At 32.2% G+C, this 26,207-nt stretch overlaps 1 protein-coding gene across 1 annotated transcript; it reads right to left on the bottom strand.

Annotated features, from left to right (window-relative positions):
* Positions 1–16,308: 16,308 nt before the first annotated feature.
* Positions 16,309–20,046, bottom strand: LOC139868596 (protein FAR1-RELATED SEQUENCE 5-like). The gene is made up of 6 exons (XM_071856931.1): positions 19,989–20,046; positions 18,276–19,083; positions 17,882–18,089; positions 17,114–17,719; positions 17,014–17,048; positions 16,309–16,918 (listed from the first exon to the last, which is right to left on the bottom strand). The coding sequence occupies exons 1-6, from the start codon at positions 20,044–20,046 to the stop codon at positions 16,309–16,311; spliced, it is 2,325 nt and encodes a 774-aa protein (XP_071713032.1).
* Between the last annotated feature and the right edge of the window lie 6,161 nt (positions 20,047–26,207).

The raw sequence follows: 26,207 nt of genomic DNA, 5'->3' as shown, positions 1-26,207 counted from the left end.
AAATAATGATAATCTAAAATATCCTGTTTACACACGACCATTTCATAATGGTTTACAATACAAATATGTTACAACAAAATAAGTTTCTTGAATGCAGTTTTTACACAATATCATACAAGCATGGACTCCAAATCTCGTCCTTATTTAAGTATGCGACAGCGGAAGCTCTTAATAATATTACTACCTTAAGTTCCTTGTATAAACCTACTGGAAAAGAGAAAAATGGATCTAGCTTCAACGGATCCTTGGATGGCTCGAAGTTCTTGAAGCAGAATCATGACACGAAAACAAGTTCAAGTAAGATCATTACTTGAAATAAGATTGTTATAGTTATAGAAATTGAACCAAAGTTTGAATATGATTATTACCTTGTATTAGAATGATAACCTACTGTAAGAAACAAAGATTTCTTGAGGTTGGATAATCACCTTACAAGATTGGAAGTGAGCTAGCAAACTTGAAAGTATTCTTGATTTTATGTAACTAGAACTTGAAGATAGAACTTGAGAGAGATCAATGAAGAAAATTGAAGAATGAAAGTGTTTGTAGGTGTTTTTGGTCGTTGGTGTATGGATTAGATATAAAGGATATGTAATTTTGTTTTCATGTAAATAAGTCATGAATGATTACTCATATTTTTGTAATTTTATGAGATATTTCATGCTAGTTGCCAAATGATGGTTCTCACATGTGTTAGGTGACTCACATGGGCTTCTAAGAGCTGATCATTGGAGTGTATATACTAATAGTACATACATCTAAAAGCTGTGTATTGTACGAGTACAAATACGGGTGCATACGAGTAGAATTGTTGATGAAACTGAACGAGGATGTAATTGTAAGCACTTTTGTTAAGTAGAAGTATTTTGATAAGTGTATTGAAGTCTTTCAAAAGTGTATAAATACATATTAAAACACTACATGTATATACATTTTAACTGAGTCGTTAAGTCATCGTTAGTCGTTACATGTAAGTGTTGTTTTGAAACCTTTAGGTTAACGATCTTGTTAAATGTTGTTAACCTAATGTTTATAATATCAAATGAGATTTTAAATTATTATATTATCATGATATTATCATGTATGAATATCTCTTAATATGATATATATACATTAAATGTCTTTACAACGATAATCGTTACATATATGTCTCGTTTAAAAATCATTAAGTTAGTAGTCTTGTTTTTACATATGTAGTTCATTGTTAATATACTTAATGATATGTTTACTTATCATAGTATCATGTTAACTATATATATATCCATATATATGTCATCATATAGTTTTTACAAGTTTTAACGTTCGTGAATCACCGGTCAACTTGGGTGGTCAATTGTCTATATGAAACATATTTCAATTAATCAAATCTTAACAAGTTTGATTGCTTAACATGTTAGAAATATTTAATCATGTAAATATCAATCTCAATTAATATATATAAACATGGAAAAGTTCGGGTCACTACACATGGGTCGATATGATATGTCAAAACATTTGCATACGTGTCTATGGTATCCCAAGATTACATAATATATTAGAATACATGTATAATACAATATAAGTTAGCTAGGATATGATTAATATAGATTTGTTACCAATTTTCACGTTGCTACAACAAGAAAAATTATCCAATCTTGTTTTACCCATAACTTCTTCATTTTAAATCCGTTTTGAGTGAATCAAATTGCTATGGTTTCATATTGAACTCAATTTTATGAATCTAAATAGAAAAAGTATAGGTTTATATTCGGAAATATAAGTTACAAGTCGTTTTTGTAAAGGTAGTCATTTCAGTCTAAAGAACGACGTCTAGATGACCATTTTAGAAATATACTTCCACTTTGAGTTTAATAATGATTTTTGGATATAGTTTCATGTTCATAAGAAAAATCATTTTCCCAGAAGAACAACTTTTAAATCAAATTTTATCATAGTTTTTAATTAACTAACCCAAAACAGCCCGCGGTGTTACTACGACGGCGTATGTCCGGTTTTACAGTGTTTTCGTGTTTCTAGGTTTTAAATCATTAAGTTAGCATATCATATAGATATAGAAAATGTGTTTAGTTGATTTTAAAAGTCAAGTTAGAAGGATTAACTTTTGTTTGCGAACAAGTTTAGAATTAACTAAACTATGTTCTAGTGATTACAAGTTTAAACCTTTGAATAAGATAGCTTTATATGTATGAATCGAATGATGTTATGAACATCATTACTACCTCAAGTTTTCTGGATAAAGCTACTGGAAATGAGACAAATGGATCTAGCTTCAAAGGATCCTTGGATGGCTTGATAGTTCTTGAAGCAGAATCATGACACGAAAACAAGTTCAAGTAAGATTTCCACTCGAAATAAGATTGTTATAGTTATAGAAATTGAATCAAAGTTTGAATATGAGTATTACCTTGTATTAGAAAGATATATTACTGTAAATAAGAAAGATTTCTTGAGGTTGGATGATCACTCTACAAGATTGGAAGTAAGCTAGCAAACTTGGAAGTATTCTTGATTTTATGAAACTAGAACTTGTAGAATTTATGAAGAACACTTAGAACTTGAAGATAGCACTTGAGAGAGATCAATTAGATGAATAAAATTGAAGAATGAAAGTGTTTTTAGGTGTTTTTGGTCGTTGGTATATGGATTAGATATAAAGGATATGTAATTTTGTTTTCATGTAAATAAGTCATGAATGATTACTCATATTTTTGTAATTTTATGAGATATTTCATGCTAGTTGCCAAATGATGGTTCCCAAATGTGTTAGGTGACTCACATGGGCTACTAAGAGCTGATAATTGGAGTGTATATACCAATAGTACATACATCTAAAAGCTGTGTATTGTACGAGTACGAATACGGGTGCATACGAGTAGAATTGTTGATGAAACTGAACGAGGATGTAATTGTAAGAATTTTTGTTAAGTAGAAGTATTTTGATAAGTGTCTTGAAGTCTTTCAAAAGTGTATGAATACATATTAAAACATTACATGTATATACATTTTAACTGAGTCATTAAGTCATCGTTAGTCGTTACATGTAAGTGTTGTTTTGAAACCTTTAGGTTAACGATCTTGTTAAATGTTGTTAACCCATTATTTATTAAATCAAATGAGATGTTAAATTATTACATTATCATGATATCATGATTTATTAATATATCTTAATATGATATATATATACATTAAATGTCATTACAACGATAATCGTTACATATATGTCTCGTTTCAAAATCATTAAGTTAGTAGTCTTGTTTTTACATATGTAGTTCATTGCTAATATACTTAATGTTATGTTTACTTATCATAATACATGTTAACTATATATATATATATATATATATATATATATATATATATATATATATATATATATATATATATATATATATATATATATATATATACATATATATATATATATATATATATATATATATATATATATATCCATATATATGTCATCATATAGTTTTTACAAGTTTTAACGTTCGTGAATCGCCGGTCAACTTGGGTGGTCAATTGTCTATATGAAACCTATTTCAATTAATCAAGTCTTAACAAGTTTGATTGCTTAACATGTTGAAAACACTTAATCATGTAAATAACAATTTCATTTAATATATATATATATATATATATATATATATATATATATATATATATATATATATATATATATATATATAAACATGGAAAAGTTTGGGTCACTACAGATCTTTCTAGGAATGATTTTGCATCGCTGCCAGCAAGTATCAGTCTCCTTTCAAATTTTAGATTACTTTGGTTGAATGATTGTAAGAATCTTCATTCACTAGCGAAGCTTTCAAAAGTAAATGAGGATACGCTTTGTGGACTTGAGATCAGATTCATTTACTACATTTCAAGAGGAGGGGTACAAGTGTCTAAATTTCATGCCACAACTAACAGCAATAATATCGATAATCCGACGGTGTCATGTCTGAACTGCCCCGAAAAGGCAGAGGACGAAAAAGGTAGTCATCTAACGGAAAAAATATTACATAATTACCTTCAGGTCTCTCTCTCTCTCTCAGACACACAGACACACATAAAATGGCGATTTTAGGATTAAAATTCAAAGGGGTCTTATACAATTTGAGTGGTACTTTGTACAAAAAAATTTCTAAAGAATGGTTGTTAACTTCCATAAAACCATTAGTTTTAAAAATATATGAGGTCTTTATCTTTAAATTTAGTGGTTTTCTATACAATTTAGGTACTACTTTATGAAGGATATTCATTTGAGTCCAAGTTTTATCTTGTGTTTGGGGGATTGATTTTCAGTTCTTGGATTAGTGGTGATCAATGGCTGAGATTAAATGTATCAAAATATATGGAATTTTGGGCAGAGGGGCAAAATCGTCCATTCAGTGTAATTATTTTTTACAGACACTCAAACCACGTTCATTTTTTACACACACACTCAAACACGTTCAATTTCTCTCTCGACCTCATTCTCTATTCTAAGGTTTCAAATCTACCTATCGATCTCTCTCGTTCATTCTCTCGATCTCAAATCTCTCTCACGATCATCTAATCCGCTATCAACAATCGTCAGTTTACAACATTCATCAACAATGGCGAAATCAAAGGATTCTAGGGTTTCGAAAGCATCTTCGGCTGAAAACCAAACTCCGGCCATTAAACAAGATCCGGCCAAATCTAAAGGTAATTTTACTATGTTTTATTGATGATTTGTTTATAATTAATCAATTGTGGTTGTATGCCTTTGTTTTTTTTTTAATTTTAGGGTTTCGAGATATAGTTATTAATCACATGTTATTCTGTTGTGATTGTTTTATACGTTTTCTTAATCAGTATCTGAGTTGCATATTTGTTCTGAATAATCATAATGTAAGTTTTGATCAGAATGTAAGTTTTACTGTTTTCAATCACTTGTGATTAAACAATGAAATGCTTGCCTTCCATTATTTTATAATCATATTTGTTATGTGTTGGCTTATGAATCATATTTGATTGCTTGGTAGAATGACATTATTGCCTTGTTATATCATCATAAAGTGATTGTATTGTACAATCACATGTGATTGGATTCCAATTACTTGTGACTGGAATGCAATATTACAAGTGATTAGCATACAAATGCCATCACCATGTGATTTATTGATTTTATGTGCTAGCTTATGAATCATATTTGATTGCTTGGTAGAATGACATTGTTAGGTTTTCAATCATATGTGATTTTTGCAGAAATCACATGTGATTGAAGTAATGTCATCACATGTGATTGTTCTTTGTTTTAATGTGCAATTTAGTGAAATTATTTCAACGTCATAGTTAGATGTTTACATGTAGTTTTTCATTATTTTAATTTTTAATATTTTACATGTTTTACAGGTAAACAAACTCGCAAACGCAAGGCTCCGGTTGATAAGGCTGTTTCAAAGCGTAAAACTAAAGCAAAAGTTGATGCTGAGAAGGAGTTACCTTCTCTGAGGCTTAGGACCACTCCTAAGCCGTTTGCTAATGTTATGGCTTCGCTTAATCCTGCTAAAAAGGAATGCGTGAGCAAGCTTGGGTTTCATTGTTTGTTAGATTTTAACATTGATCAACTTCCTGGTAATCTTGTCTACTTTTGCGTAGACAATCTTGATGAGAAAGCTATGGTGATTAGGACTTCTAAGGGTGATATCAAGGTTGACGCTGAAGCGGTCAAAGATGTTTTCGGCTTTGAAGATGCCGGGGTTGATTTAGTATCCCTAGATGTTATTCCTGACAGCGAATTTGTTCAAAGTTGGTATGATCAGTTTCCAAAAGAACCGGGGCTTCGTGCATCGACAATTGTTGAGAAGATTTTAAGTTCTACCGAAACCGATAGTATCTTCGAGATGAACTTCATAATGTTGATTGTCAGCACAATGGTCACGTGCGAAAGAAATGGCATGGTTAGTCCGTTTGTCGTGACAAGGTTGGGTGATACGATCGATTTATCAACTGTCAATTGGTGTAAGTATTTGCTATCAAGTGTTAAAAGTAGCAAATCTGGTTGGAATAGATTAGATCCAAATTCTTTCTATAATGGTCCCGCTACTTTTCTTACCGTGAGTTTCCTGTTTATTATTCTTATGCTTTTTATATCTATTTTTATTTTGATTTTTGTCAAGTTTGTTTATAACTATGACTTTTCCTGTTTTTCTTTTAGCTGTTGTATCTTGACCGAACCAAGTTTGATCATCTTCCGGTTATCCGTGGGCGTCCCGTTTTCAAGAACTGGAAAGGAGCTATTGCGGTTCGTGCAAAGAACGAGGTGGCTTTACGTGGAAATTTTGGTACTCTTGAACTTGCACCAATATTTGATCCTGAAGTAGATGTTGGAGAGGGTTTTATAGCAAATGAAGGTCAAAATGATAACATTGATTCGGTTGAGGTATTTTCCTTATATCTATTATGTTTTGTTAAATCATAATCACCTGTGATATGTCTTTAATTTCATTCAATTCTGCTTGCTGCTTGCTGCTTGCAATCACATGTGATTACATTTTAACAATCACATGTGATTGTGCTTTAATTTCATGTGATTCTGCTTTCTTTCATGCCAATCACATGTGATTATGATTTAACAATCACATGTGATTCTGCTTTAATTTCAAGTGATTCTGCTTTTTGTTTGCCAATCACATGTGATTATGATTTAACAATCACATGTGATTCTGCTTTGATTTCAAGTGATTCTACTTTCTGCTTGCCAATCACATGTGATTATGATTTAACAATCACATGTGATTTTGACTTAATTTACTGCATCACCTTATAGAGTTTATTATCTAATATTTGTGCCTTATATGCAGGACTATTGTTGAGTTATCAAGGAGAAGTTCAAGTTGGTTGATGACTTGAAAAGGTTTTTGTCAAAAAAAATAACTGAAGGGCTGGTGAATTATCCCAACGAGAAGACTTTGATATCTTATCAAAGTAAATTGAATGAAGTTTTTAGAATGGTTAATGTTGATGAGGTGAAGGTACCAATGAATGGTACCGATGAGGAGAAGAAGGAAGATGTTGAGAAGAATGATGATGATGAGAAGAAGGATGATGACAAGAAGAATGATGATGCTGAGAAGAAGTATGATGATGAACAAAATGCTATGTTTGATGAGGTTTTTGATGAGAACAATGACGATGATGAACGAAAGTCTGATGATGATGAAGATGACCAAGATGATGGAGCTAAGGATGATCAAGAAGTCCATCTTGGTTCCGATGATGAAGCCAAGAATGATGATGAAGGTCAAAAAGATGGTGAAGATGAAAAAGAAGTTAGTGAAAGTGAAAAATATACCTCTGATGAAGATGTTGAATCTGTACAAGAGAATGCTTCTTTGTCACAATGGTTTGATGTCAACGTACATGAGGTGGTTGAATGTTGTGAAATTGTTTCTTTACTTTATGCACCCACAATATCACAAAGCCTTCCAATGTTACATGTCCATAATATACCAATATTTATAAGTTTAACCCCTCCAACTTTCCATCTTTTATCTCAGGAGGAGGCTGTTGTGGAGAAGAATGAGTTAAACATTGATAAAAGAGTTGCAGCCATCCCAAAGAAGAAGCAGATTGGAATAGTTGTTTCTTCTAAATATCTCAACAAATTGACAGCAGTTTATAACATGTTGACCGACTCCGAACTTTCAGTGGCTATGGAGTTGTTTTCAATGAAGAAAAATGCAGAGTGAGTTTTCTATACTTAATCTTGACATTAATTAGCATTTTATATCATTCAATCACATGTGATTAAATTAGTCAATCACATGTGATTATTTTTAGTCAATCATATGTGATTATATCATTCAATCACATGTGAACAAACTAAACATAGCATCACTATTGACATATACTAATTATGTTTTTATTGTATTTTGTTTATTAGTGAAATGATATTTGAAGATAAAAAGGGGGTTTGGAACGTTCATCGTGTTAGCTTGGAATCACTTTGTCCGGGTTTATATGTTGAAGCCAGTGTGGTCGATGTCTGGAGTTATATTCTAAATCAAGAGCGACAGTTTAGAGATCCAGCTAGCCCAACAAAGTTTTTCTTTCCAACTTCAATCATTGTAAGTTTTAACTTTTAAAATTTTCTTGCCAATCACATGTGATTATGATTTAATAATTACATGTGATTGTTTTTTAATTTCAAGTGATTCTGCATTCAGCTTGACAATCACATGTGATTCTGCCTTAACACATGTTTTTTTATTTTTATAGTGGTCTGGCATGTATGACGATAAGAAAATGCCAAAAGAAGTTAAACTGCAGAAATTGCAAGAAAATGTTGAATCGTTATTACGAGGTTTTCCCAATGATATTTCATTTCAAAAAACTGATCTGGTATGTTAATTTTGTTTACATTCTTGTTTCATTTTTCTATAAATATCATAATTAATAATCAATTATTTGTATGCTGAAAATTTGATATATATATTTTTATAATTATTTGCCACAGGTTTTTTTCCCCATCTGCAGAAACAATCATTTCTTTGTGCTCTTGTTTGACTTGACGATTCCAAAACTCTTTATAATGGACAATGATTCGTCTTCAAACTTCCAAGCAAAATATGCTAAAGTTTTTAACCTTGTGGTTAGTTTTCCTTTTTCATGTGGTTCTGCTTTCTGCTTGCCAATCACATGTGATTATGATTTAACAATCACATGTGATTTGTGCTTTAGTTTCATTAGATTCTGCTTTCTGCTTGCCAATCACATGTGATTATGATTTAACAATCACATGTGATTTGTGCTTTAATTTCAATTAATTTTGCTTTCTGCTTGCCAACTAAAATGAGTTTATGTTAGTTTATTTTTCTGATTTGTTTTTCCAGAAATATTATTTTGGTGAGCATTTAAAACTGCAAAAGCATCGATATGCAATGATGATTGAAAATATGCATCCAAGTCGAATGAAGATGTCCTGGACAACAAGAAATAATGATGTTGATTGTGGTGTTTTTGCCATGTACCATATGAAAACATTTAAAGCCACACCTGACATCGAATGGACGGAGGAGTTGTTCCCTGAATCGTTGGAACAACAAAATCAGTTGAGGAAGTTGAGAGTCCGCTATGCAGCAAAAATTTTAACTCATTATCTAAACCAGCATGCCAACAAGATGATTCAACATGCTTCAGAATTCAAGTCATCTCATACCAAAGAAGACTACAGGCAGGTTGTTCTTTATGCACAAAAATCAAGAGTTGATCGTGTTGAAAAATCAAAGGAGTTGTTACAAAAGTGAAGCGTTTGTTATCTACTATTGTTGATTCATTGTTGTTAAACAAGTACATGTTATGTTTGTTAGCCAATCATTTTTGATTATGAATGGCCAATCACTTGTGATTTTGAATATCCATTAACTTGTGATTCTGCCAATAACTTTTGATTATGTGTTTTGATTAATGTAATCAGACTTTATGGTCACTTGTGATTCTGTCAATAACTTGTGGTTATTACTTGTGATTGTGTATTGTGATTAATGTAATCATGTGATTTAGTGTTTAGATTTTAGCGTTTAGATTTTTATATTTTAGGGTATAGGTTTTAGATTTAGGGTTTAGAATTAGTTTTTTACACGAACGGTTTAAACCCCGAAAAAAAACGTTCCAATAACTTGTTATTGCATATTGCCAATCACTTGTGATTTTGAATGCCCAAGCACATGTGCTTACATTAAGCGAATGTGATTGTACAATTCAGAATTACAAGTATTTGTAAATCACTATAACTTTTATGATTATATAACGAGTTAATCATGTGATTTTTAATCAAGCAATCTAATAAGACCTGTTTTTTCACAAATTGTGATCTGACAAATAAAAATGGTGTATCCCTTCTTCACAGCCTGCAACATCACATTAACAATCATATAAGCATAGTGACATCATTAAAAATGAATCAAAAAAATGAATCGTAACAAATATTATTCATATATGATTCATAAGCCAACACATAACATTCATTTGTGATTAATCACATGTGATTGGACAATCACAATCACAAGTGATTGGACTAATTCAGAATTCTACCAACACTTGTACCAACACATAAAAATATATGTAATTTTGGGCGGAGGGGCAATTTCGTCATTTTACTGTAAAAATTTTGTACACACACTCCACCCATCTCGTGCATTCCTCACTATTGCACACACCATCTGTAACGTTTTTCTCTCTCTATCTCCATTCTAGGGTTTTCCATCTGGAACGAATTTCTTCATCGCCATCAATTATCTTAGGTTTTTTCGATACGATCAACAATCAAACGTTTCATCTTCAATGGCGAAATCATCTGAATCTCCGGCTAAAACACATGCTTCGGGTAAAGCACAATCTTCGGTTAAAGCTCAAGGTCCGGCGAAATCACAAGCTCCGACCAAAATACAAGATCCGGCGAAAATAAAAGCTCCGGCTAAACTAAAAGCTCCGGCCAAAGCTCTAGGTAATTTTACTATGTTTTATTTCGAATTAATCAAGTGTTTTTTCTATTTTCATTGTTTTCTTAATTTTTTTAGTTTTTTTTAGAGGTATTGCTTCGTGATTTGTTTGTGTTTACTATTTTTTTCAGCAGTCAATCAACTGTTTATTGTATTTCATTTTTTTTCTTAAATTTTTAGGGTTTTTTAGAGATATAGTGATTCGTGTTTCTTTTTCAAATTACATGTGATTTGTTTGTGATTATCTTATGTGTGTTATTTACCATTATATTTACATGTTTTACAGTTATTTCTCTGCATGCATTTTGTCCATTGTAATGTTAGTGATTAATGCCATCACTTTTGATTTATGCATTTTACTAATTACTTGTGATTCTGCATTTACCAATCACTTATGATTCTGCTTTGATAATCACTTGATTTACCAATCACTTGTGATTCCGCTTTGCCAGTCACTTGTAATTCTGCTTTGCCAATCACTTGTGATTATGCTTTTCCAATCACTTGTGATTCTCCATTACCAATCACTTTCCTGGTTTCAATCAAATGTGATTACAAATAGATGTTAACAATTGACCTCATCTGTTATTTATTTGGTTTAATGTTACTGGTCTACTTTTGTAAAATGCTTTTTTTACAGGTAAGAGGAAAGAACATCCCTCTACCAATGAAGATAGTAAACCAAAACTGAAACGAAAAGGTGGTGTTGCTGTTGATAAACCTGAAAGTTCCAAGTTGCCTGCTCTCAGGCTTAGGACCACTCCTGCACAATTTGCGAAGGTTATGTGCAATTTGCGAAGGTTAGCAAAAAGAATGTATTTGTAGACTTGGGTTTAGTTCTTTAATTGGCTTCAACATAAATGAGTTACCCGGTAACCTAGCACTATGTTGTTGATAACTTTGATGGTGATGCTATGGTTATACGAACGAGAAAAGGGGATATTAAAGTTGATGCTGAATCAGTCAAAGACGTCTTTGGAATTGAAGACGATGGTGTTAACATAGGCTCTTTGGAAATTAAGATTGATAGTGCTTTTGTTAAAAGATGGAAGGCTCAGTTTGAAGAAGGTATGAGCTACCGTTCATCAACACTTTGTAATTTGATTCTGAGCTCACCTGAAGTCGATAGCATTTTTGAGATGAATTTTATAATGTTATTCACGAACACGATGGTTACGTGTGAAAGAAACGGGAAGTTGACTGATTATGTGTTAACAAGGCTGGCTGATGATGTTGCTATATCAAGCATCAACTGGTGTAGTTATCTTCTTAATTCATTGAAGTATAGCAAAAATTTTTGAAACAGAAACTTTCCCAAGAAGAGTTTCTACAATGGTGCTGCTACCTTTCTTTCTGTGAGTTGTCTTCTCCATTGTTTTTTATGCTTGTTACATCTATTTTCACAATTTGGTTAATAACTTTAATTATTTTTTTTTTACTCTTTTTGTCTTAGCTGCTATATCTGGACAGGACCAAGTTTGATCTCTTTCCTGTTGTTCGTGGACGTCCAGTTTTTAAGAACTGGAAAGGTGCCATTACTGTTCGTGCAAACAAAGAGGCTTCACTTGGATCATTTGGTACTTTGGAACTTGTACCAAAGTATGATCCAGAAGCAGATGGAGAGGGCTTTTTAAAAATTGAAGATAACAATGATAATTTTGGTCTACTTGAGGTATTTTTTAAACTCATTCATATGACTTGTGATTCTGCATGATTTTTTAAACTCATTCATACTTATTAATATCACTTGTGATTCTGCATACCAATCACTTGTGATTCTGCATGCCAATCACTTGTAATCACTTGTGATTCTGCATGCCAATCACTTGTGATTCTGCATTCCAATCACTTGTGATTCTGCATGCAATCACTTGTGATTCTGCATGCCAATCACTTGTGATTCTGCATGCCAATCACTTGTGATTCTGCATGCCAATCACTTGTGATTATGCATGCAATCACTTGTGATTATGCATGCCAATCACTTGTGATTCTGCATGCCAATAACTTGTGATTGAATTTACATAATCACTTGTGATTTTTCATACTTATTCCAACCTTTTTTCATATTATTTGCAGGAATATTTTCAAGTCATTGATGAGAAATTCAAAATGGTTGATGACTTGAAAAATTTATGTTGAAGAAAATAACTGAAGGTTTATCAAAATTTCCAAATGAGAAGACTTTGATATCTTATCAAAGTAGATTGAAGCAAGTTTTTAGAATCAATGATGGTGATGTTGATGAGAAGCTTGAAAAGAAATGTGAGGATGATGAGAAGAAGGCTGAGGATAAAGAGATTAAGGTTAAAAATGATTCGAAGATGGTTGAGTGCGAGGAGAAGGCTGCTAATGATGATGATGTTAATGATGATGATGTTAATGATGATGATGATGATGATGATGATAATGATGATGATGATGATGATGATAAGGATAAAGAAAATCATGATGATGATGATGATGATGATGAAGAAGAAGAAGAAGAAGAAAAGACTGAGTCTGATGAAGATGATGAGGTTAGTGGTCATGAAACTGAGATTAAAGTGAATTCTAATGAAGAAGTTGTACGGCTTGATCAAGATGATGAGGGTAAGGGTAAGGGTTCCGAAGATTTTGTAAAAGAAGTTTGTGAAGGTGCCGATAATTCTGATGTAGATGTTGAAGAGCAAGCTTCTTTGACACAATGGTTTGATCTGAATGTTAACGAGGTTGTTGAATGTTGTGAAATTGTTTCTTTACTTGTTAATGCACCCACAACATTGGATAGTCTTCCAATGTTAGCTGTTCATAATACCCCAACATTTAACAGTTTAACCCCTCCAACCTTTCATCTTTTATCTCATGAGGAGGTTAGTGAGGAGAAGAAGTCTAAGAAGGGAAAAAAGAAACTGATTATGAGATCTACGAAAGTTGCTATGGCTTCTCCATATGTCAATAGGTTGACGGCAGTTTTGGACCTGTTGACTAACTCCGAACTAGCTTTGGCTATGGATTTGTTTTCAATGCAAAGAAACGCTTGGTGAGTTTTCTATACTTTTTTCTTAATCTAAATAGCACTTTATATCATTTGATTCACATGTGATTATATTAGTCAATCACAAGTGCTTATGTTTTGCAGTCACATGTTATTAATCAAACATAGAATTAGTATTTGACAAATAGTAATTCTGTTTTATTGTATTTTTTAGTGATCTTGTATTTGAAGTTAAAAATGCCGATTGGAATGTTCACCGTGTCACGATGGAATCACTTTGTCCTGATTTATATATTGAGGCTGGTGTGGTTGATATTTGGAGCTTTATACTAAACCACGAGCGTAGGTATAGAGATCCAGCCAGCCGAACAAGGTTTTTTTTTCCAACGTCAATCATTGTAAGTTAACTTTTAAATTTTATTTACATATATCATACTTTACAATCACTTGTGATTCAGCACGCCAATCACTTGTGATTCAGCACGCCAATCACTTGTGATTCAGCATGCTAATCACTTGTGATTCTACATGCCAATCATATTTATTGTTTACATTTATTTTGTTAAAGTTTTTAATATATGTTCGTTTATTTTATACAGTGGACATACATGTATGACAACAGTTTGAAAAAAGAAGCTAAACTCAAGTCATTTCAAGAAAATGCGTCATCATTGTTTAAAGTGTTTCCCAACGATGTTTCTTTCCACAAAACTGAGCTGGTATGTTATTTTACTTTACATTTTTGTTTATTTTTTCTGTAATATAATAATTAATTTATTTTTTTATGCTGAAAATTAATTGTTTTATTTTAATTCTTTTCTACAGGTGTTTTTCCCAATCTGCAGAAATGATCATTTCTTTGTCCTTGTGTTTGATTTGAAAGTTCCAAAGCTCTTCATACTTCACAATGCTAAACTAACGATGCACTTCAACGCAAAATATCTCAAAGTTTGCAACCTTGTGGTTAGTTTATCTTTTTTTTTAATCAACTTGTTTTGTATATTTAAACGTGTCATTAGACTTTTCAATCACATGTGATTGAATGATACAATCACATGTGATTACAAACAATCATTAGCACATGTGATTTTGAAAAGCTTATCTTTATTTTTCTGATTTGTTTTCTCAGCAATATTGCTTTGGTGAGCATCTTAAATCTCAAAATCATCCAAAGGCGAAGAAGATTCAAGAAATTCATCCAAGTAAAATCAAGATTCCATGGATTATGAGAGACAATGCTGTTGATTGTGGAGTTTTTGCCATGTACCACATGGACAGATTTAAAGCCACACCCGAGACAGATTGGACTGAGGAATTGGCTCGTGAATTGTCGATTCAAAATAATCAGCTCAGGAAGTTGAGAGTTTGGTATGCAGCAAAAATTTTAACACATCCTCTAAATTTGCATTCCAAGCAGATGATTATAAATGCAAATCAGTTCAACATTCTTCATTCAAAAGAAGAATATAGGAACGTTGTTTTAACTGCAAAAAACTCAAGAGATGAGCGGGTTGAGAGATCAAAGGAGTCCTTACCAAAAATCAAGTGAAGTGTTATGTTGAAAAACAATATAAGATGTTATTTTTGTTGAACTTTTTATGTGTTAACAAATTTGTTATTTGGTACACAATATTTTTTAGCATATCTATGTTTTTGTTGAATGGTAAATCACATTGTATGGACTATGGTTTTTAATCACTTGTAATACTATGGTTTATGATTAATCACTTGTATTTTTAATCATTTATTTATTCTTTAACAATCACTTGTGATTATGCATTGTTAATCACTTGTGATTCTGCATTGTTGAATCACTTGTGATTGTTAATCAATTGTGATTCTGTATTTGGCAATCACTTGTGTTTTTAATTCACTTGTGATTCTGCATTGTCAACCACTTGTGATTCTTCATTACCAATCACTTGTGATTCTGCATTGTTAATCACCAATCACTTGTGATTCGGTATTTGGCAATCACTTGTGATTCTGCATTGTTATTTGGCAATCACTTGTGTTTTTAATTCACTTGTGATTCTGCATTGTTAATCACTTGTGATTCTTCGTTACCAATCACTTGTGATTCTTCGTTACCAATCACTTGTGATTCTGTATTTGGCAATCATTTGTGTTTTTAATCACTTATTCATTATCAACCAATCACATGTGATTCAGCATGCCAATCACTTGCGATTCTGCATGGTTAATCACCAATCACTTGTGATTCTGTATTTGGCAATCATTTATGAAGAATCACTTGTATCTTTAATCACTTATTCATTATTTACCAATCACTTGTGATTCTTGGCAATCATTTTTATCTACCAATCACTTGTGATTCTTCATTGGCTTATCTTATCACATATGATTGAAACACCTCAAAATTGTATGAAAATAAAAACATAAAAAATGTAATTCAAGCATTTCATAGGAACATCAGAATTTCACAATTGTACGAAAGAGAATAAAAAAATAAAAAAAATCGTTAAATAATTCAGTAGTAACTTTATCAACCAATCACATGTGATTCTTCATTACCAATCACTTGTGATTCTGCATTGTTAATCACCAATCACTTGTGATTCTTTATTTGGCAATCATTTATGAAGAATCACTTGTGTTTTTAATCACTTATTCATTATTTACCAATCACTTGTGATTCTTGGCAATCATTTTTATCTACCAATCACTTGTGATTCTTCATTGGCTTATCTTATCACATATGATTGGAACACCTCAAAATTGTATGAAAATAAAAACATAAAAAATGTATTTCAAGCATTTCATAGGAACATCAGAATTTCACAATTGTACGAAAGAGAATAAAAAAATAAAAAAAAATCGTTAAATAATTCAGTAGTAACTTCAGATTTCTGAAGTTTCTGCTTGTTCTTTTGCTTTCTTTTTTTTGTCACATGTCCTCTGATTGTGATCGTCACATCCACATTTACCACAAGTAAACTTTCTCTTTTTGCTTTCCTTTATTGCTTTCTCTTTTCCGCTCATTAGACGCTTATCATTTGCACATCCTTTGTAATTCCCAACAGGTGGGTTTTGTATTTCTATTATACTAGGCTTTGAAACTCCAATCATGTTTCCAATTATATCATCTTTATTCTTTGATGGTTTTGGCACTTGAGCTTCAACTTCTTTCTTCAACAATTTAAGTTTTTCAAGAACCACTTTTAGCATCTTTTCATCACTGCCTACAAGTCCCACACAATCATAAACAACTGAGGTAATTTCATTAACAGAATCTTGTACAACTATGTTTTCATTGCCATATCTATTTCTCCTTGATCTTAACTCTGGTGGTATTATGTCCCTTCTCCAACGTCCCATTATGTATTTTTCAGGGATTTCTTCTATGTTCTTGTTCTTTAAAACCCCAAAAACAGTGTCTACACAGAAGACCATATCGTAGATAGTGTCTACATGTACATACCATTGATCCGTCTTTGCTGTTATGAAGTACCTTCAAAAAAAAAAATATATTATCAATCACATGTGATTGATAAAAAGATTTTTATTGGATTGGCCAATCACAGGTGATTACATATATAAACAGACATGTAAATGTTTTTCTCAGGTTCTAATATAAGTGGCTACATTTTTGAATCAGCAATCATATGTGATTATAAACATAAACATAGATGTAAATAAATTTTACCTTGTAATGGAAGAACTGTTTTTCTTCATTCGAACCCTCTTTTGTCTTCTCTTTTTCCTCTTTAACAACATAGATTTCCGTTTCTTCCTCCTTGTCCATTTTATCCAATAAACAGCTATACAATGCTTCATAAATCTCTTTTTGAACGATTGCAAAAATAGCATGTGTGTAAACCTTTAATGCATGCTTTTCAATTTTCAGCTGAGTTAACAATTTTGGATTTTTCTTGATTGTCTGTGCATCCAACGATTCTTGCTTTGACCTCTGTTTTAACATTGCAGATTCAAAGCCGTCCATAAAAGTTAACAGATTTGCTGCAGATCTTGTAAAGTTTGAAAAAAAATCATTCTCACTCTCAGATCTTGAAGTAGTTCGCATCAAACCAAACATTTCAGTGTCGATAAAATATGCTGGTATCCAAGTTGATCTAATATCAAACATATGTTTGAACCAACTATCATTTTTCAATGAGAAATCTTGCATCAACTTTTCCCATCTTTCTTTAAAAATATTTGGTTCGATATACATATTCCAAACAAGCTTATTAAGTCTATTCTTGAAGTCTTTTTCTACTTCATCTTCAATAGTAGGAATTGCTTCTTGAATCTATAATTACATATCATTTTTTAATCATTCATATTAAGCAAATCATGTATCATTAAACATTTCAATCACATGTGATTAAATACATTTGTTGTTTGATAACAATATTCATACCTTTGATGGCACCTTTCACATAATGTGCCACATGCATAGTCTATGTTTTGCCGTCTTAAAAATTGCTTTTATCGCTATCGCCATTGATTTGTCCTGATCTATCACTATCATGTTTGGCTCTTTCCCGAATGTCTTCATGAAACATGTAAGAAGCCATGTGTAACTCTCGGCTGTTTCATCCCTGATCAATCTCGCAGCAACAGTGACACACCTATGGTGGTTATCTATGCCAGTAAATGGTACAAATTTCATGTTGTACCTATCATTAAGCCAATTAACATGTCAATCACATGTGATTAGAAATTGTAATGAGCCAAATAACATGTGATCATAAACTATAATGAGCCAAGAAAACATGTCAATCACAAGTGATTGTAAACTTTAATGATCCAGAAAACATGACAATCACAAGTAATTACAAACCCTGGTGAGCCAGAAAACATACATGTCCGTTCTATACGTTGCATCAAATGAGATTATGTCACTAAACTCCTTGTAGTCGCATTTTGCAACTTCATCGGCCCAGAAAATTGAATGTAGTTGACTTTTTTCAAGCTTGTACTCAAATGAAAAACCAGGAACATATTTCTTCCGTTCTTCCATTTTGTTAACGAGCATTTGAGAATCACTTGCATTGATAAAAACATTCAAATCTCGTCTCCAGTTTCTGAAATCAGTTACAGTCCCATGCACATTTTTCTCAGACCCTTTCATATTGCTATAAACTTCGTATGCTTTTGTTGGACCAATATTTGACACTGACGAATGGTATACAAACAACTGCTCTGCATACTTCATCTGTCTTTCCGCTTTACTTAAATGTCGGTACTCTTGGGGTAGCAACTCATGATTATGGTGTTCTTGAAAGTCAGACAGTATAAACGTATTAGTTCCATACACCCAATCAAATTTAACCCTAGCCCTACATCCGGTGCATTCCATGTTGCTTTTTCTAATTGGTTTTTTACTACTTTGCAATGTGTCAAAGTTCACTTGCATTGGCACACCACCTCTATTGCACAAGTAATATTTCTGCTTCACCAACCCAGATTTTGTAGTCTTTTGAGTTGACTTTCGTATGTCAAAACATGCATGAAACGCGTATAACCTATACATTTTTTCACACTCTTCAAGTGTTCCATAATTTTTTCCAACAACTGGTAGTAAACTCTCATCAACGATTGGTGCATAATACAATGAACCACATGGTGTTTCTTTTTTACGTGTTGTAGCTACTTTTGGTGTATCTATACCTGTCCAAAAAAAATAGACAATCACATGTGATTTAAATGTTCACTAAATATAACTTAAACAACTAACACATGATCAATGACTAATAAGTTACTTTCACTCATTCATATCTAATAAAGACAATCACATGTGATTTAACTGTTATTCACTCATTCATATGACAAATGGCTTTAACAATCACAAGTGATGTTTAACAAGAAACAAGTGCATAATAAGAGACACATATATACATATCACATATAGTATTATCATAAAACAAAATCACATGTGATTAAATAAACATAATCACATGTGATTGAATAAATACAATCACAGTATAATCACAGGTATTAAATCACGGTAATGTATCATCATAATACCCAATCACATGTGATCCAATACGAAAAAATTTACAATATGTTTTATTTCATCATACGTATAATCACAGGTGTTAACATAAAACAAAATCACATGTGATTAAATAAAGATAATCACATGTGATTGAATATATACAATCACAGTATAATCACAGGTATTAAATCACAGTAATGTATCATCATAATACCCAATCACATGTGATCCAATACGAAAAAAAAACATACCCGTAGCGTTATCTATAATTTCTTCATCACTGATGTCGTATTCTACTTCAATTGGTTCGTTTTCTGGCTCCATTGATTAGTTGATTGGACAATTTGATTCGCAGCAGTGAAACGATCATGCAACAAAATACATATCATTAAACTCAATCACATGTGATTGACTAACTTGAAATTTACAACAGTTCAGTTTCTGTCTTCATTCTATTTATGATTATCACTTTTAACTGGAAATTACATGTGATTGACAAAGAAATTACTCAAATTCAACGTAAATACTGTTTCATCCAAATTTAATCACATGTGATAAGAAGAAACAATACACATACCTTCAGCATTCTGGATTTCGATTTGTTCTTCGTTACTGATATCGATTTCTGGTTCCATTTTGCTTAAATTGAAGGTGAATATCAATTGATTTTGAGAAGAATTCGTATATCCTGCAATTTTTGAGTGATCGACTGCTTTTACGAATCAACGTTAAATCCGTTAGAATCGTATGATCATAAATCGGAGCTATAACGGTGTTAACGAGGTTGAAGATGACCGATCGGTCGCCGGAGAAACGTTAATCGCCGATCGCCATTCGCCAGGAGCCTGTTAGGGTTTTGAGGGATTTGATCGATAGCCTTCGTGGTTTTGTCAAGTACGTAAGGGTGTAATTGGTAAATGACGAAAATAACCTTTCAGTACAAATTGGTGGTTTAATCTTGTGCATTGATCAAAAAAGATCCAAAGGCTGAGATGTGTTCCTTGGTTCTCAACCTTTTACTTGTTTTCTTCTGATTACAACTCACTACTTTATTAGAAAAAAAAAATTCAACCTAATGGAGTCATTGGACCCCGTGGCCTTCATCCTGCATTCACCCTGCACGCACACAGACAACTTAGATTTGTATGAATGTTCATAAAATCTCATTTGCATAGTACGGAAATCACATTTTCGACCGTCTATTTTCCAAATATCATGTATAATCTATCGTCATGCTTATCGTGTGTTGTGTATTTATTTAGATCATTCAATAACCAAAATCAGAAGTTCTATTGTTGCATAATTATTGGTAACTTAGGAGGCAGTTTGCAGCTGATTGCTATTAAGTTGCTTTGGTCTAAATTCAACATTAAACGTGATTTCTTTTTCATAATCATCAATCCATTTTTGTTTATGTGGTAACTGCTCATATATGTGTTGGGGAAAACCGTTAGATCGGTTGCCGGTTTGGAGAACCAATTGGATTTCTATTGGACTGTAACTGATGGCCTTCAAAGAGTTGTAGGTTCAAGTCAAAAACACTTATGTCAGGTTTTCGTTTTTTTTTTTTTTTTTTTTTTTGAACGGCAAACATATAATTTTATTAATAGAAATGGTAGCGCCACGTAAGTATAGCTACCTGTAGTGACCCGAACTTTTCCATGTTTATATATATTAATTGAGATTGATGTTTACATGATTAAATGTTTCCAACATGTTAAGCAATCAAACTTGTTAAGACTTGATTAATTGAAATAGGTTTCATATAGACAATTGACCACCCAAGTTGACCGGTGATTCACGAACGTTAAAACTTGTAAAAAAAAAAAACTATATGATGACATATATATGGTTATATATATAGTTAACATGATATTATGATAAGTAAACATATCATTAATTATATTAACAATGAACTACATATGTAAAAACAAGACTACTAACTTAATGATTTTGAAACGAGACATATATGTAACGTTTATCGTTGTAACGACATTTAATGTATATTTATCATATTAAGAGATATTCGTACATCATAATATCATGATAATATAATAATTTAAAATCTCTTTTGATATTATAAACATTGGGTTAACAACATTTAACAAGATCGTTAACCTAAAGGTTTCAAAACAACACTTACATGTAACGACTAACGATGACTTAACGACTCAGTTAAAATGTATATACATGTAGTGTTTTAATATGTATTTATACACTTTTGAAAGACTTCAATACACTTATCAAAATACTTCTACTTAACAAAAATGCTTACAATTACATTCTCGTTCAGTTTCATCAACAATTCTACTCGTATGCACCCGTATTCGTACTCGTACAATACACAGCTTTTAGATGTATGTACTATTGGTATATACACTCCAATGATCAGCTCTTAGCAGCCCATGTGAGTCACCTAACACATGTGGGAACCATCATTTGGCAACTAGCATGAAATATCTCATAAGATTACAAAAATATGAGTAATCATTCATGACTTATTTACATGAAAACAAAATTACATATCCTTTATATCTAATCCATACACCAACGACCAAAAACACCTACAAACACTTTCATTCTTCAATTTTCTTCATCTAATTGAACTCTCTCAAGTTCTATCTTCAAGTTCTAAGTGTTCTTCATAAATTCCAAAAGTTCTAGTTTCATAAAATCAAGAATACTTTCAAGTTTGCTAGCTCACTTCCAATCTTGTAAGGTGATCATACAACCTCAAGAAATCTTTGTTTCTTACAGTAGGTTATCATTCTAATACAAGGTAATAATCATATTCAAACTTTGGTTCAATTTCTATAACTATAACAATCTTATTTCAAGTGATGATCTTACTTGAACTTGTTTTCGTGTCATGATTTTGCTTCAAGAACTTTGAGCCATCCAAGGATCCATTGAAGCTAGATCCATTTTTCTCTTTTCCAGTAGGTTCATCCAAGGAACTTAAGGTAGTAATGATGTTCATAACATCATTCGATTCATACATATAAAGCTATCTTATTCGAAGATTTAAACTTGTAATCACTAGAACATAGTTTAGTTAATTCTAAACTTGTTCGCAAACAAAAGTTAATCCTTCTAACTTGACTTTTAAAATCAACTAAACACATGTTATATATCTATATGATATGCTAACTTAATGATTTAAAACCTGGAAACACGAAAAACACCGTAAAACCGGATTTACGCCGTCGTAGTAACACCGCGGGCTGTTTTGGGTTAGTTAATTAAAAACTATGATAAACTTTGATTTAAAAGTTGTTATTCTGAGAAAATGATTTTTATTATGAACATGAAACTATATCCAAAAATTATGGTTAAACTCAAAGTGGAAGTATGTTTTCTAAATTGGTCATCTAGACGTCGTTCTTTCGACTGAAATGACTACCTTTACAAAAACGACTTGTAACTTATTTTTCCGACTAGAAACCTATACTTTTTTTGTTTAGATTCATAAAATAGAGTTCAATATGAAACCATAGCAATTTGATTCACTCAAAACGGATTTAAAATGAAGAAGTTATGGGTAAAACAAGATTGGATAATTTTTCTCATTTTAGCTACGTGAAAATTGGTAACAAATCTATTCCAACCATAACTTAATCAACTTGTATTATATATTATGTAATCTTGAGATACCATAGACACGTATACAATGTTTCGACCTATCATGTCGACACATCTATATATATTTCGGAACAACCATAGACACTCTATATGTGAATGTTGGAGTTAGCTATACAGGGTTGAGGTTGATTCCAAAATATATATAGTTTGAGTTGTGATCAATACTGAGATACGTATACACTGGGTCGTGGATTGATTCAAGATAATATTTATCGATTTATTTCTGTACATCTAACTGTGGACAACTAGTTGTAGGTTACTAACGAGGACAGCTGACTTAATAAACTTAAAACATCAAAATATATTAAAAGTGTTGTAAATATATTTTGAACATACTTTGATATATATGTATATATTGTTATAGGTTCGTGAATCAACCAGTGGCCAAGTCTTACTTCCCGACGAAGTAAAAATCTGTGAAAGTGAGTTATAGTCCCACTTTTAAAATCTAATATTTTTGGGATGAGAATACATGCAGGTTTTATAAATGATTTACAAAATAGACACAAGTATGTGAAACTACATTCTATGGTTGAATTATCGAAATCGAATATGCCCTTTTTTTATTAAGTCTGGTAATCTAAGAATTAGGGAACAAACACCCTAATTGACGCGAATCCTAAAGATAGATCTATTGGGCCTAACAAACCCCATCCAAAGTACCGGATGCTTTAGTACTTCGAAATTTATATCATATCCGAAGGGTGTCCCGGAATGATGGGGATATTCTTATATATGCATCTTGTTATTGTCGGTTACCAGGTGTTCACCATATGAATGATTTTTATCTCTATGTATGGGATGTGTATTGAAATATGAAATCTTGTGGTCTATTGTTACGATTTGATATATATAGGTTAAACCTATAACTCACCAACATTTTTGTTGACGTTTTAAGCATGTTTATTCTCAGGTGATTATTAAGAGCTTCCGCTGTCGCATACTTAAATAAGGACAAGATTTGGAGTCCATGCTTGTATGATATTGTGTAAAAACTGCATTCAAGAAACTTATTTTGTTGTAACATATTTGTATTGTAAACCATTATGTAATGGTCGTGTGTAAACAGGATATTTTAGATTATCATTATTTGATAATCTACGTAAAGCTTTTTAAACCTTTATTGATGAAATAAAGGTTATGGTTTGTTTAAAAATGAATGCAGTCTTTGAAAAACGTCTCATATAGAGGTCAAAACCTCGCAACGAAATCAATTAATATGGAACGTTTTTAATCAATAAGAACGGGACATTTCAGTTGGTATCCGAGCGTTGGTCTTAGAGAACCAGAAAATTTGCATTAGTGTGTCTTATCGAGTTTGTTAGGATGCATTAGTGAGTCTGGACTTCGACCGTGTTTTCTTTAAAAATGATTGCTTAACATTTTTGTTGGAAACTATATATTTTTAACATATGAATATTATGTGATATATTAATCTCTTAACGTGTTTGATATTATGTGATAGATGTCTACCTCTAGAACAAGTCCCATTGACTCACCTAATAATAATGAAGAGTCAAATGTAAATTGGAATGATTTGTGGACTGATTCACAAGTTCCCGAAGAGGAACCAGAAGAAGAGTCGGAACCGGAAGAAGAATCGGAACCGGAAGAAGAATCGGAACCGGATGAAGAAATAGAACCGGTGGGGGAAATAATAAAACGGTTAAGTAAAAGAAAATCCTCAACCAACCGACCAAAGTTAATTATGGTCAATGGTGTTTCCGCCAAGGAAGCAAAATATTGGGAGGATTACCAATTCTCCGATGAATCGGATTTCGACGAGAATTCCGATGATGTTATAGAAATTACCCCAACTGAATTCAAAAAGGCAAAAGAAAATAATAAGGGAAAGGGCATAAAAATAGAGAAATCTAATTCCAACCCCGATGAACTTTATATGTATCGTCAACCCCCGAAGTCCTTAAGTTGTAACAATGACCCGGGAACCTCTAAACCACCAGGTTTTTCTAAACCAATGTGGACAACGACGGCTCGTATTAGGGGAACATCATATATCCCTAGAAACTTGGCAAAACGAACCAAAACCGAAGAAGAAGAAACGAGCGAGTCGGAATAAGATAGTTGTATTCGTGTGGTGTAATATATGGAATATAGTGTTCTTATGCTTTATGATATATGTAAAAATTGCTTGTATTAATAAGTATTTTTTTTTTATGAATCTAACTTTTGTCTATTTTACAGTTTAAAAACACAAAATGGATAGACAACCCAATATTTTAAGAGACCTACCCGGAGACATGATTGATGAAATCTTGTCTAGAGTCGGCCAGAATTCTTCGGCACAACTATTTAAGGCGAGATCAGTTTGTAAGACATTCGAAGAACGTTCCAAGAATGTCTTGGTTTATAAGAGACTTTCGTTTGAAAGATGGGGGATATCACATTGGGAAACCCATAAGTTACGATGTGTTTACTTTGACACATATATTGCGGGGAACCCAAATGCTATTTTACGCAACGGGTTAAGAAATTATTTTGACTCAATATATCCGAATATTGGACTTCGTGATTTAGAAAAAGCGGCTAACATGCAACATAAAGAAGCATGTTATGCTTACGGATTAGTAATGTTCGCTTCTCACCAAAGTGAGAACAAGAACATCGGGCTACAACTATTAAACAAAACGTTTCCACAAGTGACGGAGTCGGTAATTGGGGTAAGAAATGAGGTTTTTAGATTATTACGGGACTGTTGGACATTACGTAACCCTCGTCCCTTTGATGACGTTACAACACGCTGTCTTATCAACGGCCATAACGGTTATGTTGCACAAGACCAAGGATGGGAAGTAGTCCTAGTAAAACCAGAATGCATGACTTGTTTCTGGACGTATGAATTACGTGTCTTTATTGCCTTTGCTGAACGACTTGTGTACTAGCTAGAATTGTCTTCACAACTATCTTGTATCAAAGTTATTGTGTGCTATATTTCATGCTTTATGTAAAATAAGCGGTATTGTAAGTTTGTAAAATATTGTATAAAAGTTTGAACGCGAAATATTATTATAAGCAGTTTTTCATATAGAATTGTAGTAGTTGAATTGTATATTAGCTACTAAGTATGAACTTAACGGGTAGGTACTACCCGAATTTAAACTTATAAAACGCTAATATGAAGAAAAAGCTTTTA

Source organism: Rutidosis leptorrhynchoides, chromosome 9 (assembly GCF_046630445.1).
Source record: "Rutidosis leptorrhynchoides isolate AG116_Rl617_1_P2 chromosome 9, CSIRO_AGI_Rlap_v1, whole genome shotgun sequence".
Taxonomy (NCBI): Eukaryota; Viridiplantae; Streptophyta; class Magnoliopsida; order Asterales; family Asteraceae; genus Rutidosis; species Rutidosis leptorrhynchoides.
This window is presented reverse-complemented; position numbering and strand designations above follow the sequence as displayed.

What these genes read in the sequence shown, in the direction of transcription:
- LOC139868596 (XM_071856931.1), bottom strand. Translation starts at nt 20,046, where the DNA reads ATGGAACCAGAAATCGATATCAGTAACGAAGAACAAATCGAAATCCAG. An exon ending in CGAAATCCAGAATGCTGAAG is followed by an intron (nt 19,084 to 19,988) that starts GTATGTGTATTG and finishes TTTTTTGGACAG; the next exon opens with GTATAGATACACCAAAAGTA. An exon ending in CCTGAGAAAAACATTTACAT is followed by an intron (nt 16,919 to 17,013) that starts GTCTGTTTATAT and finishes TTTTTTTTGAAG; the next exon opens with GTACTTCATAACAGCAAAGA.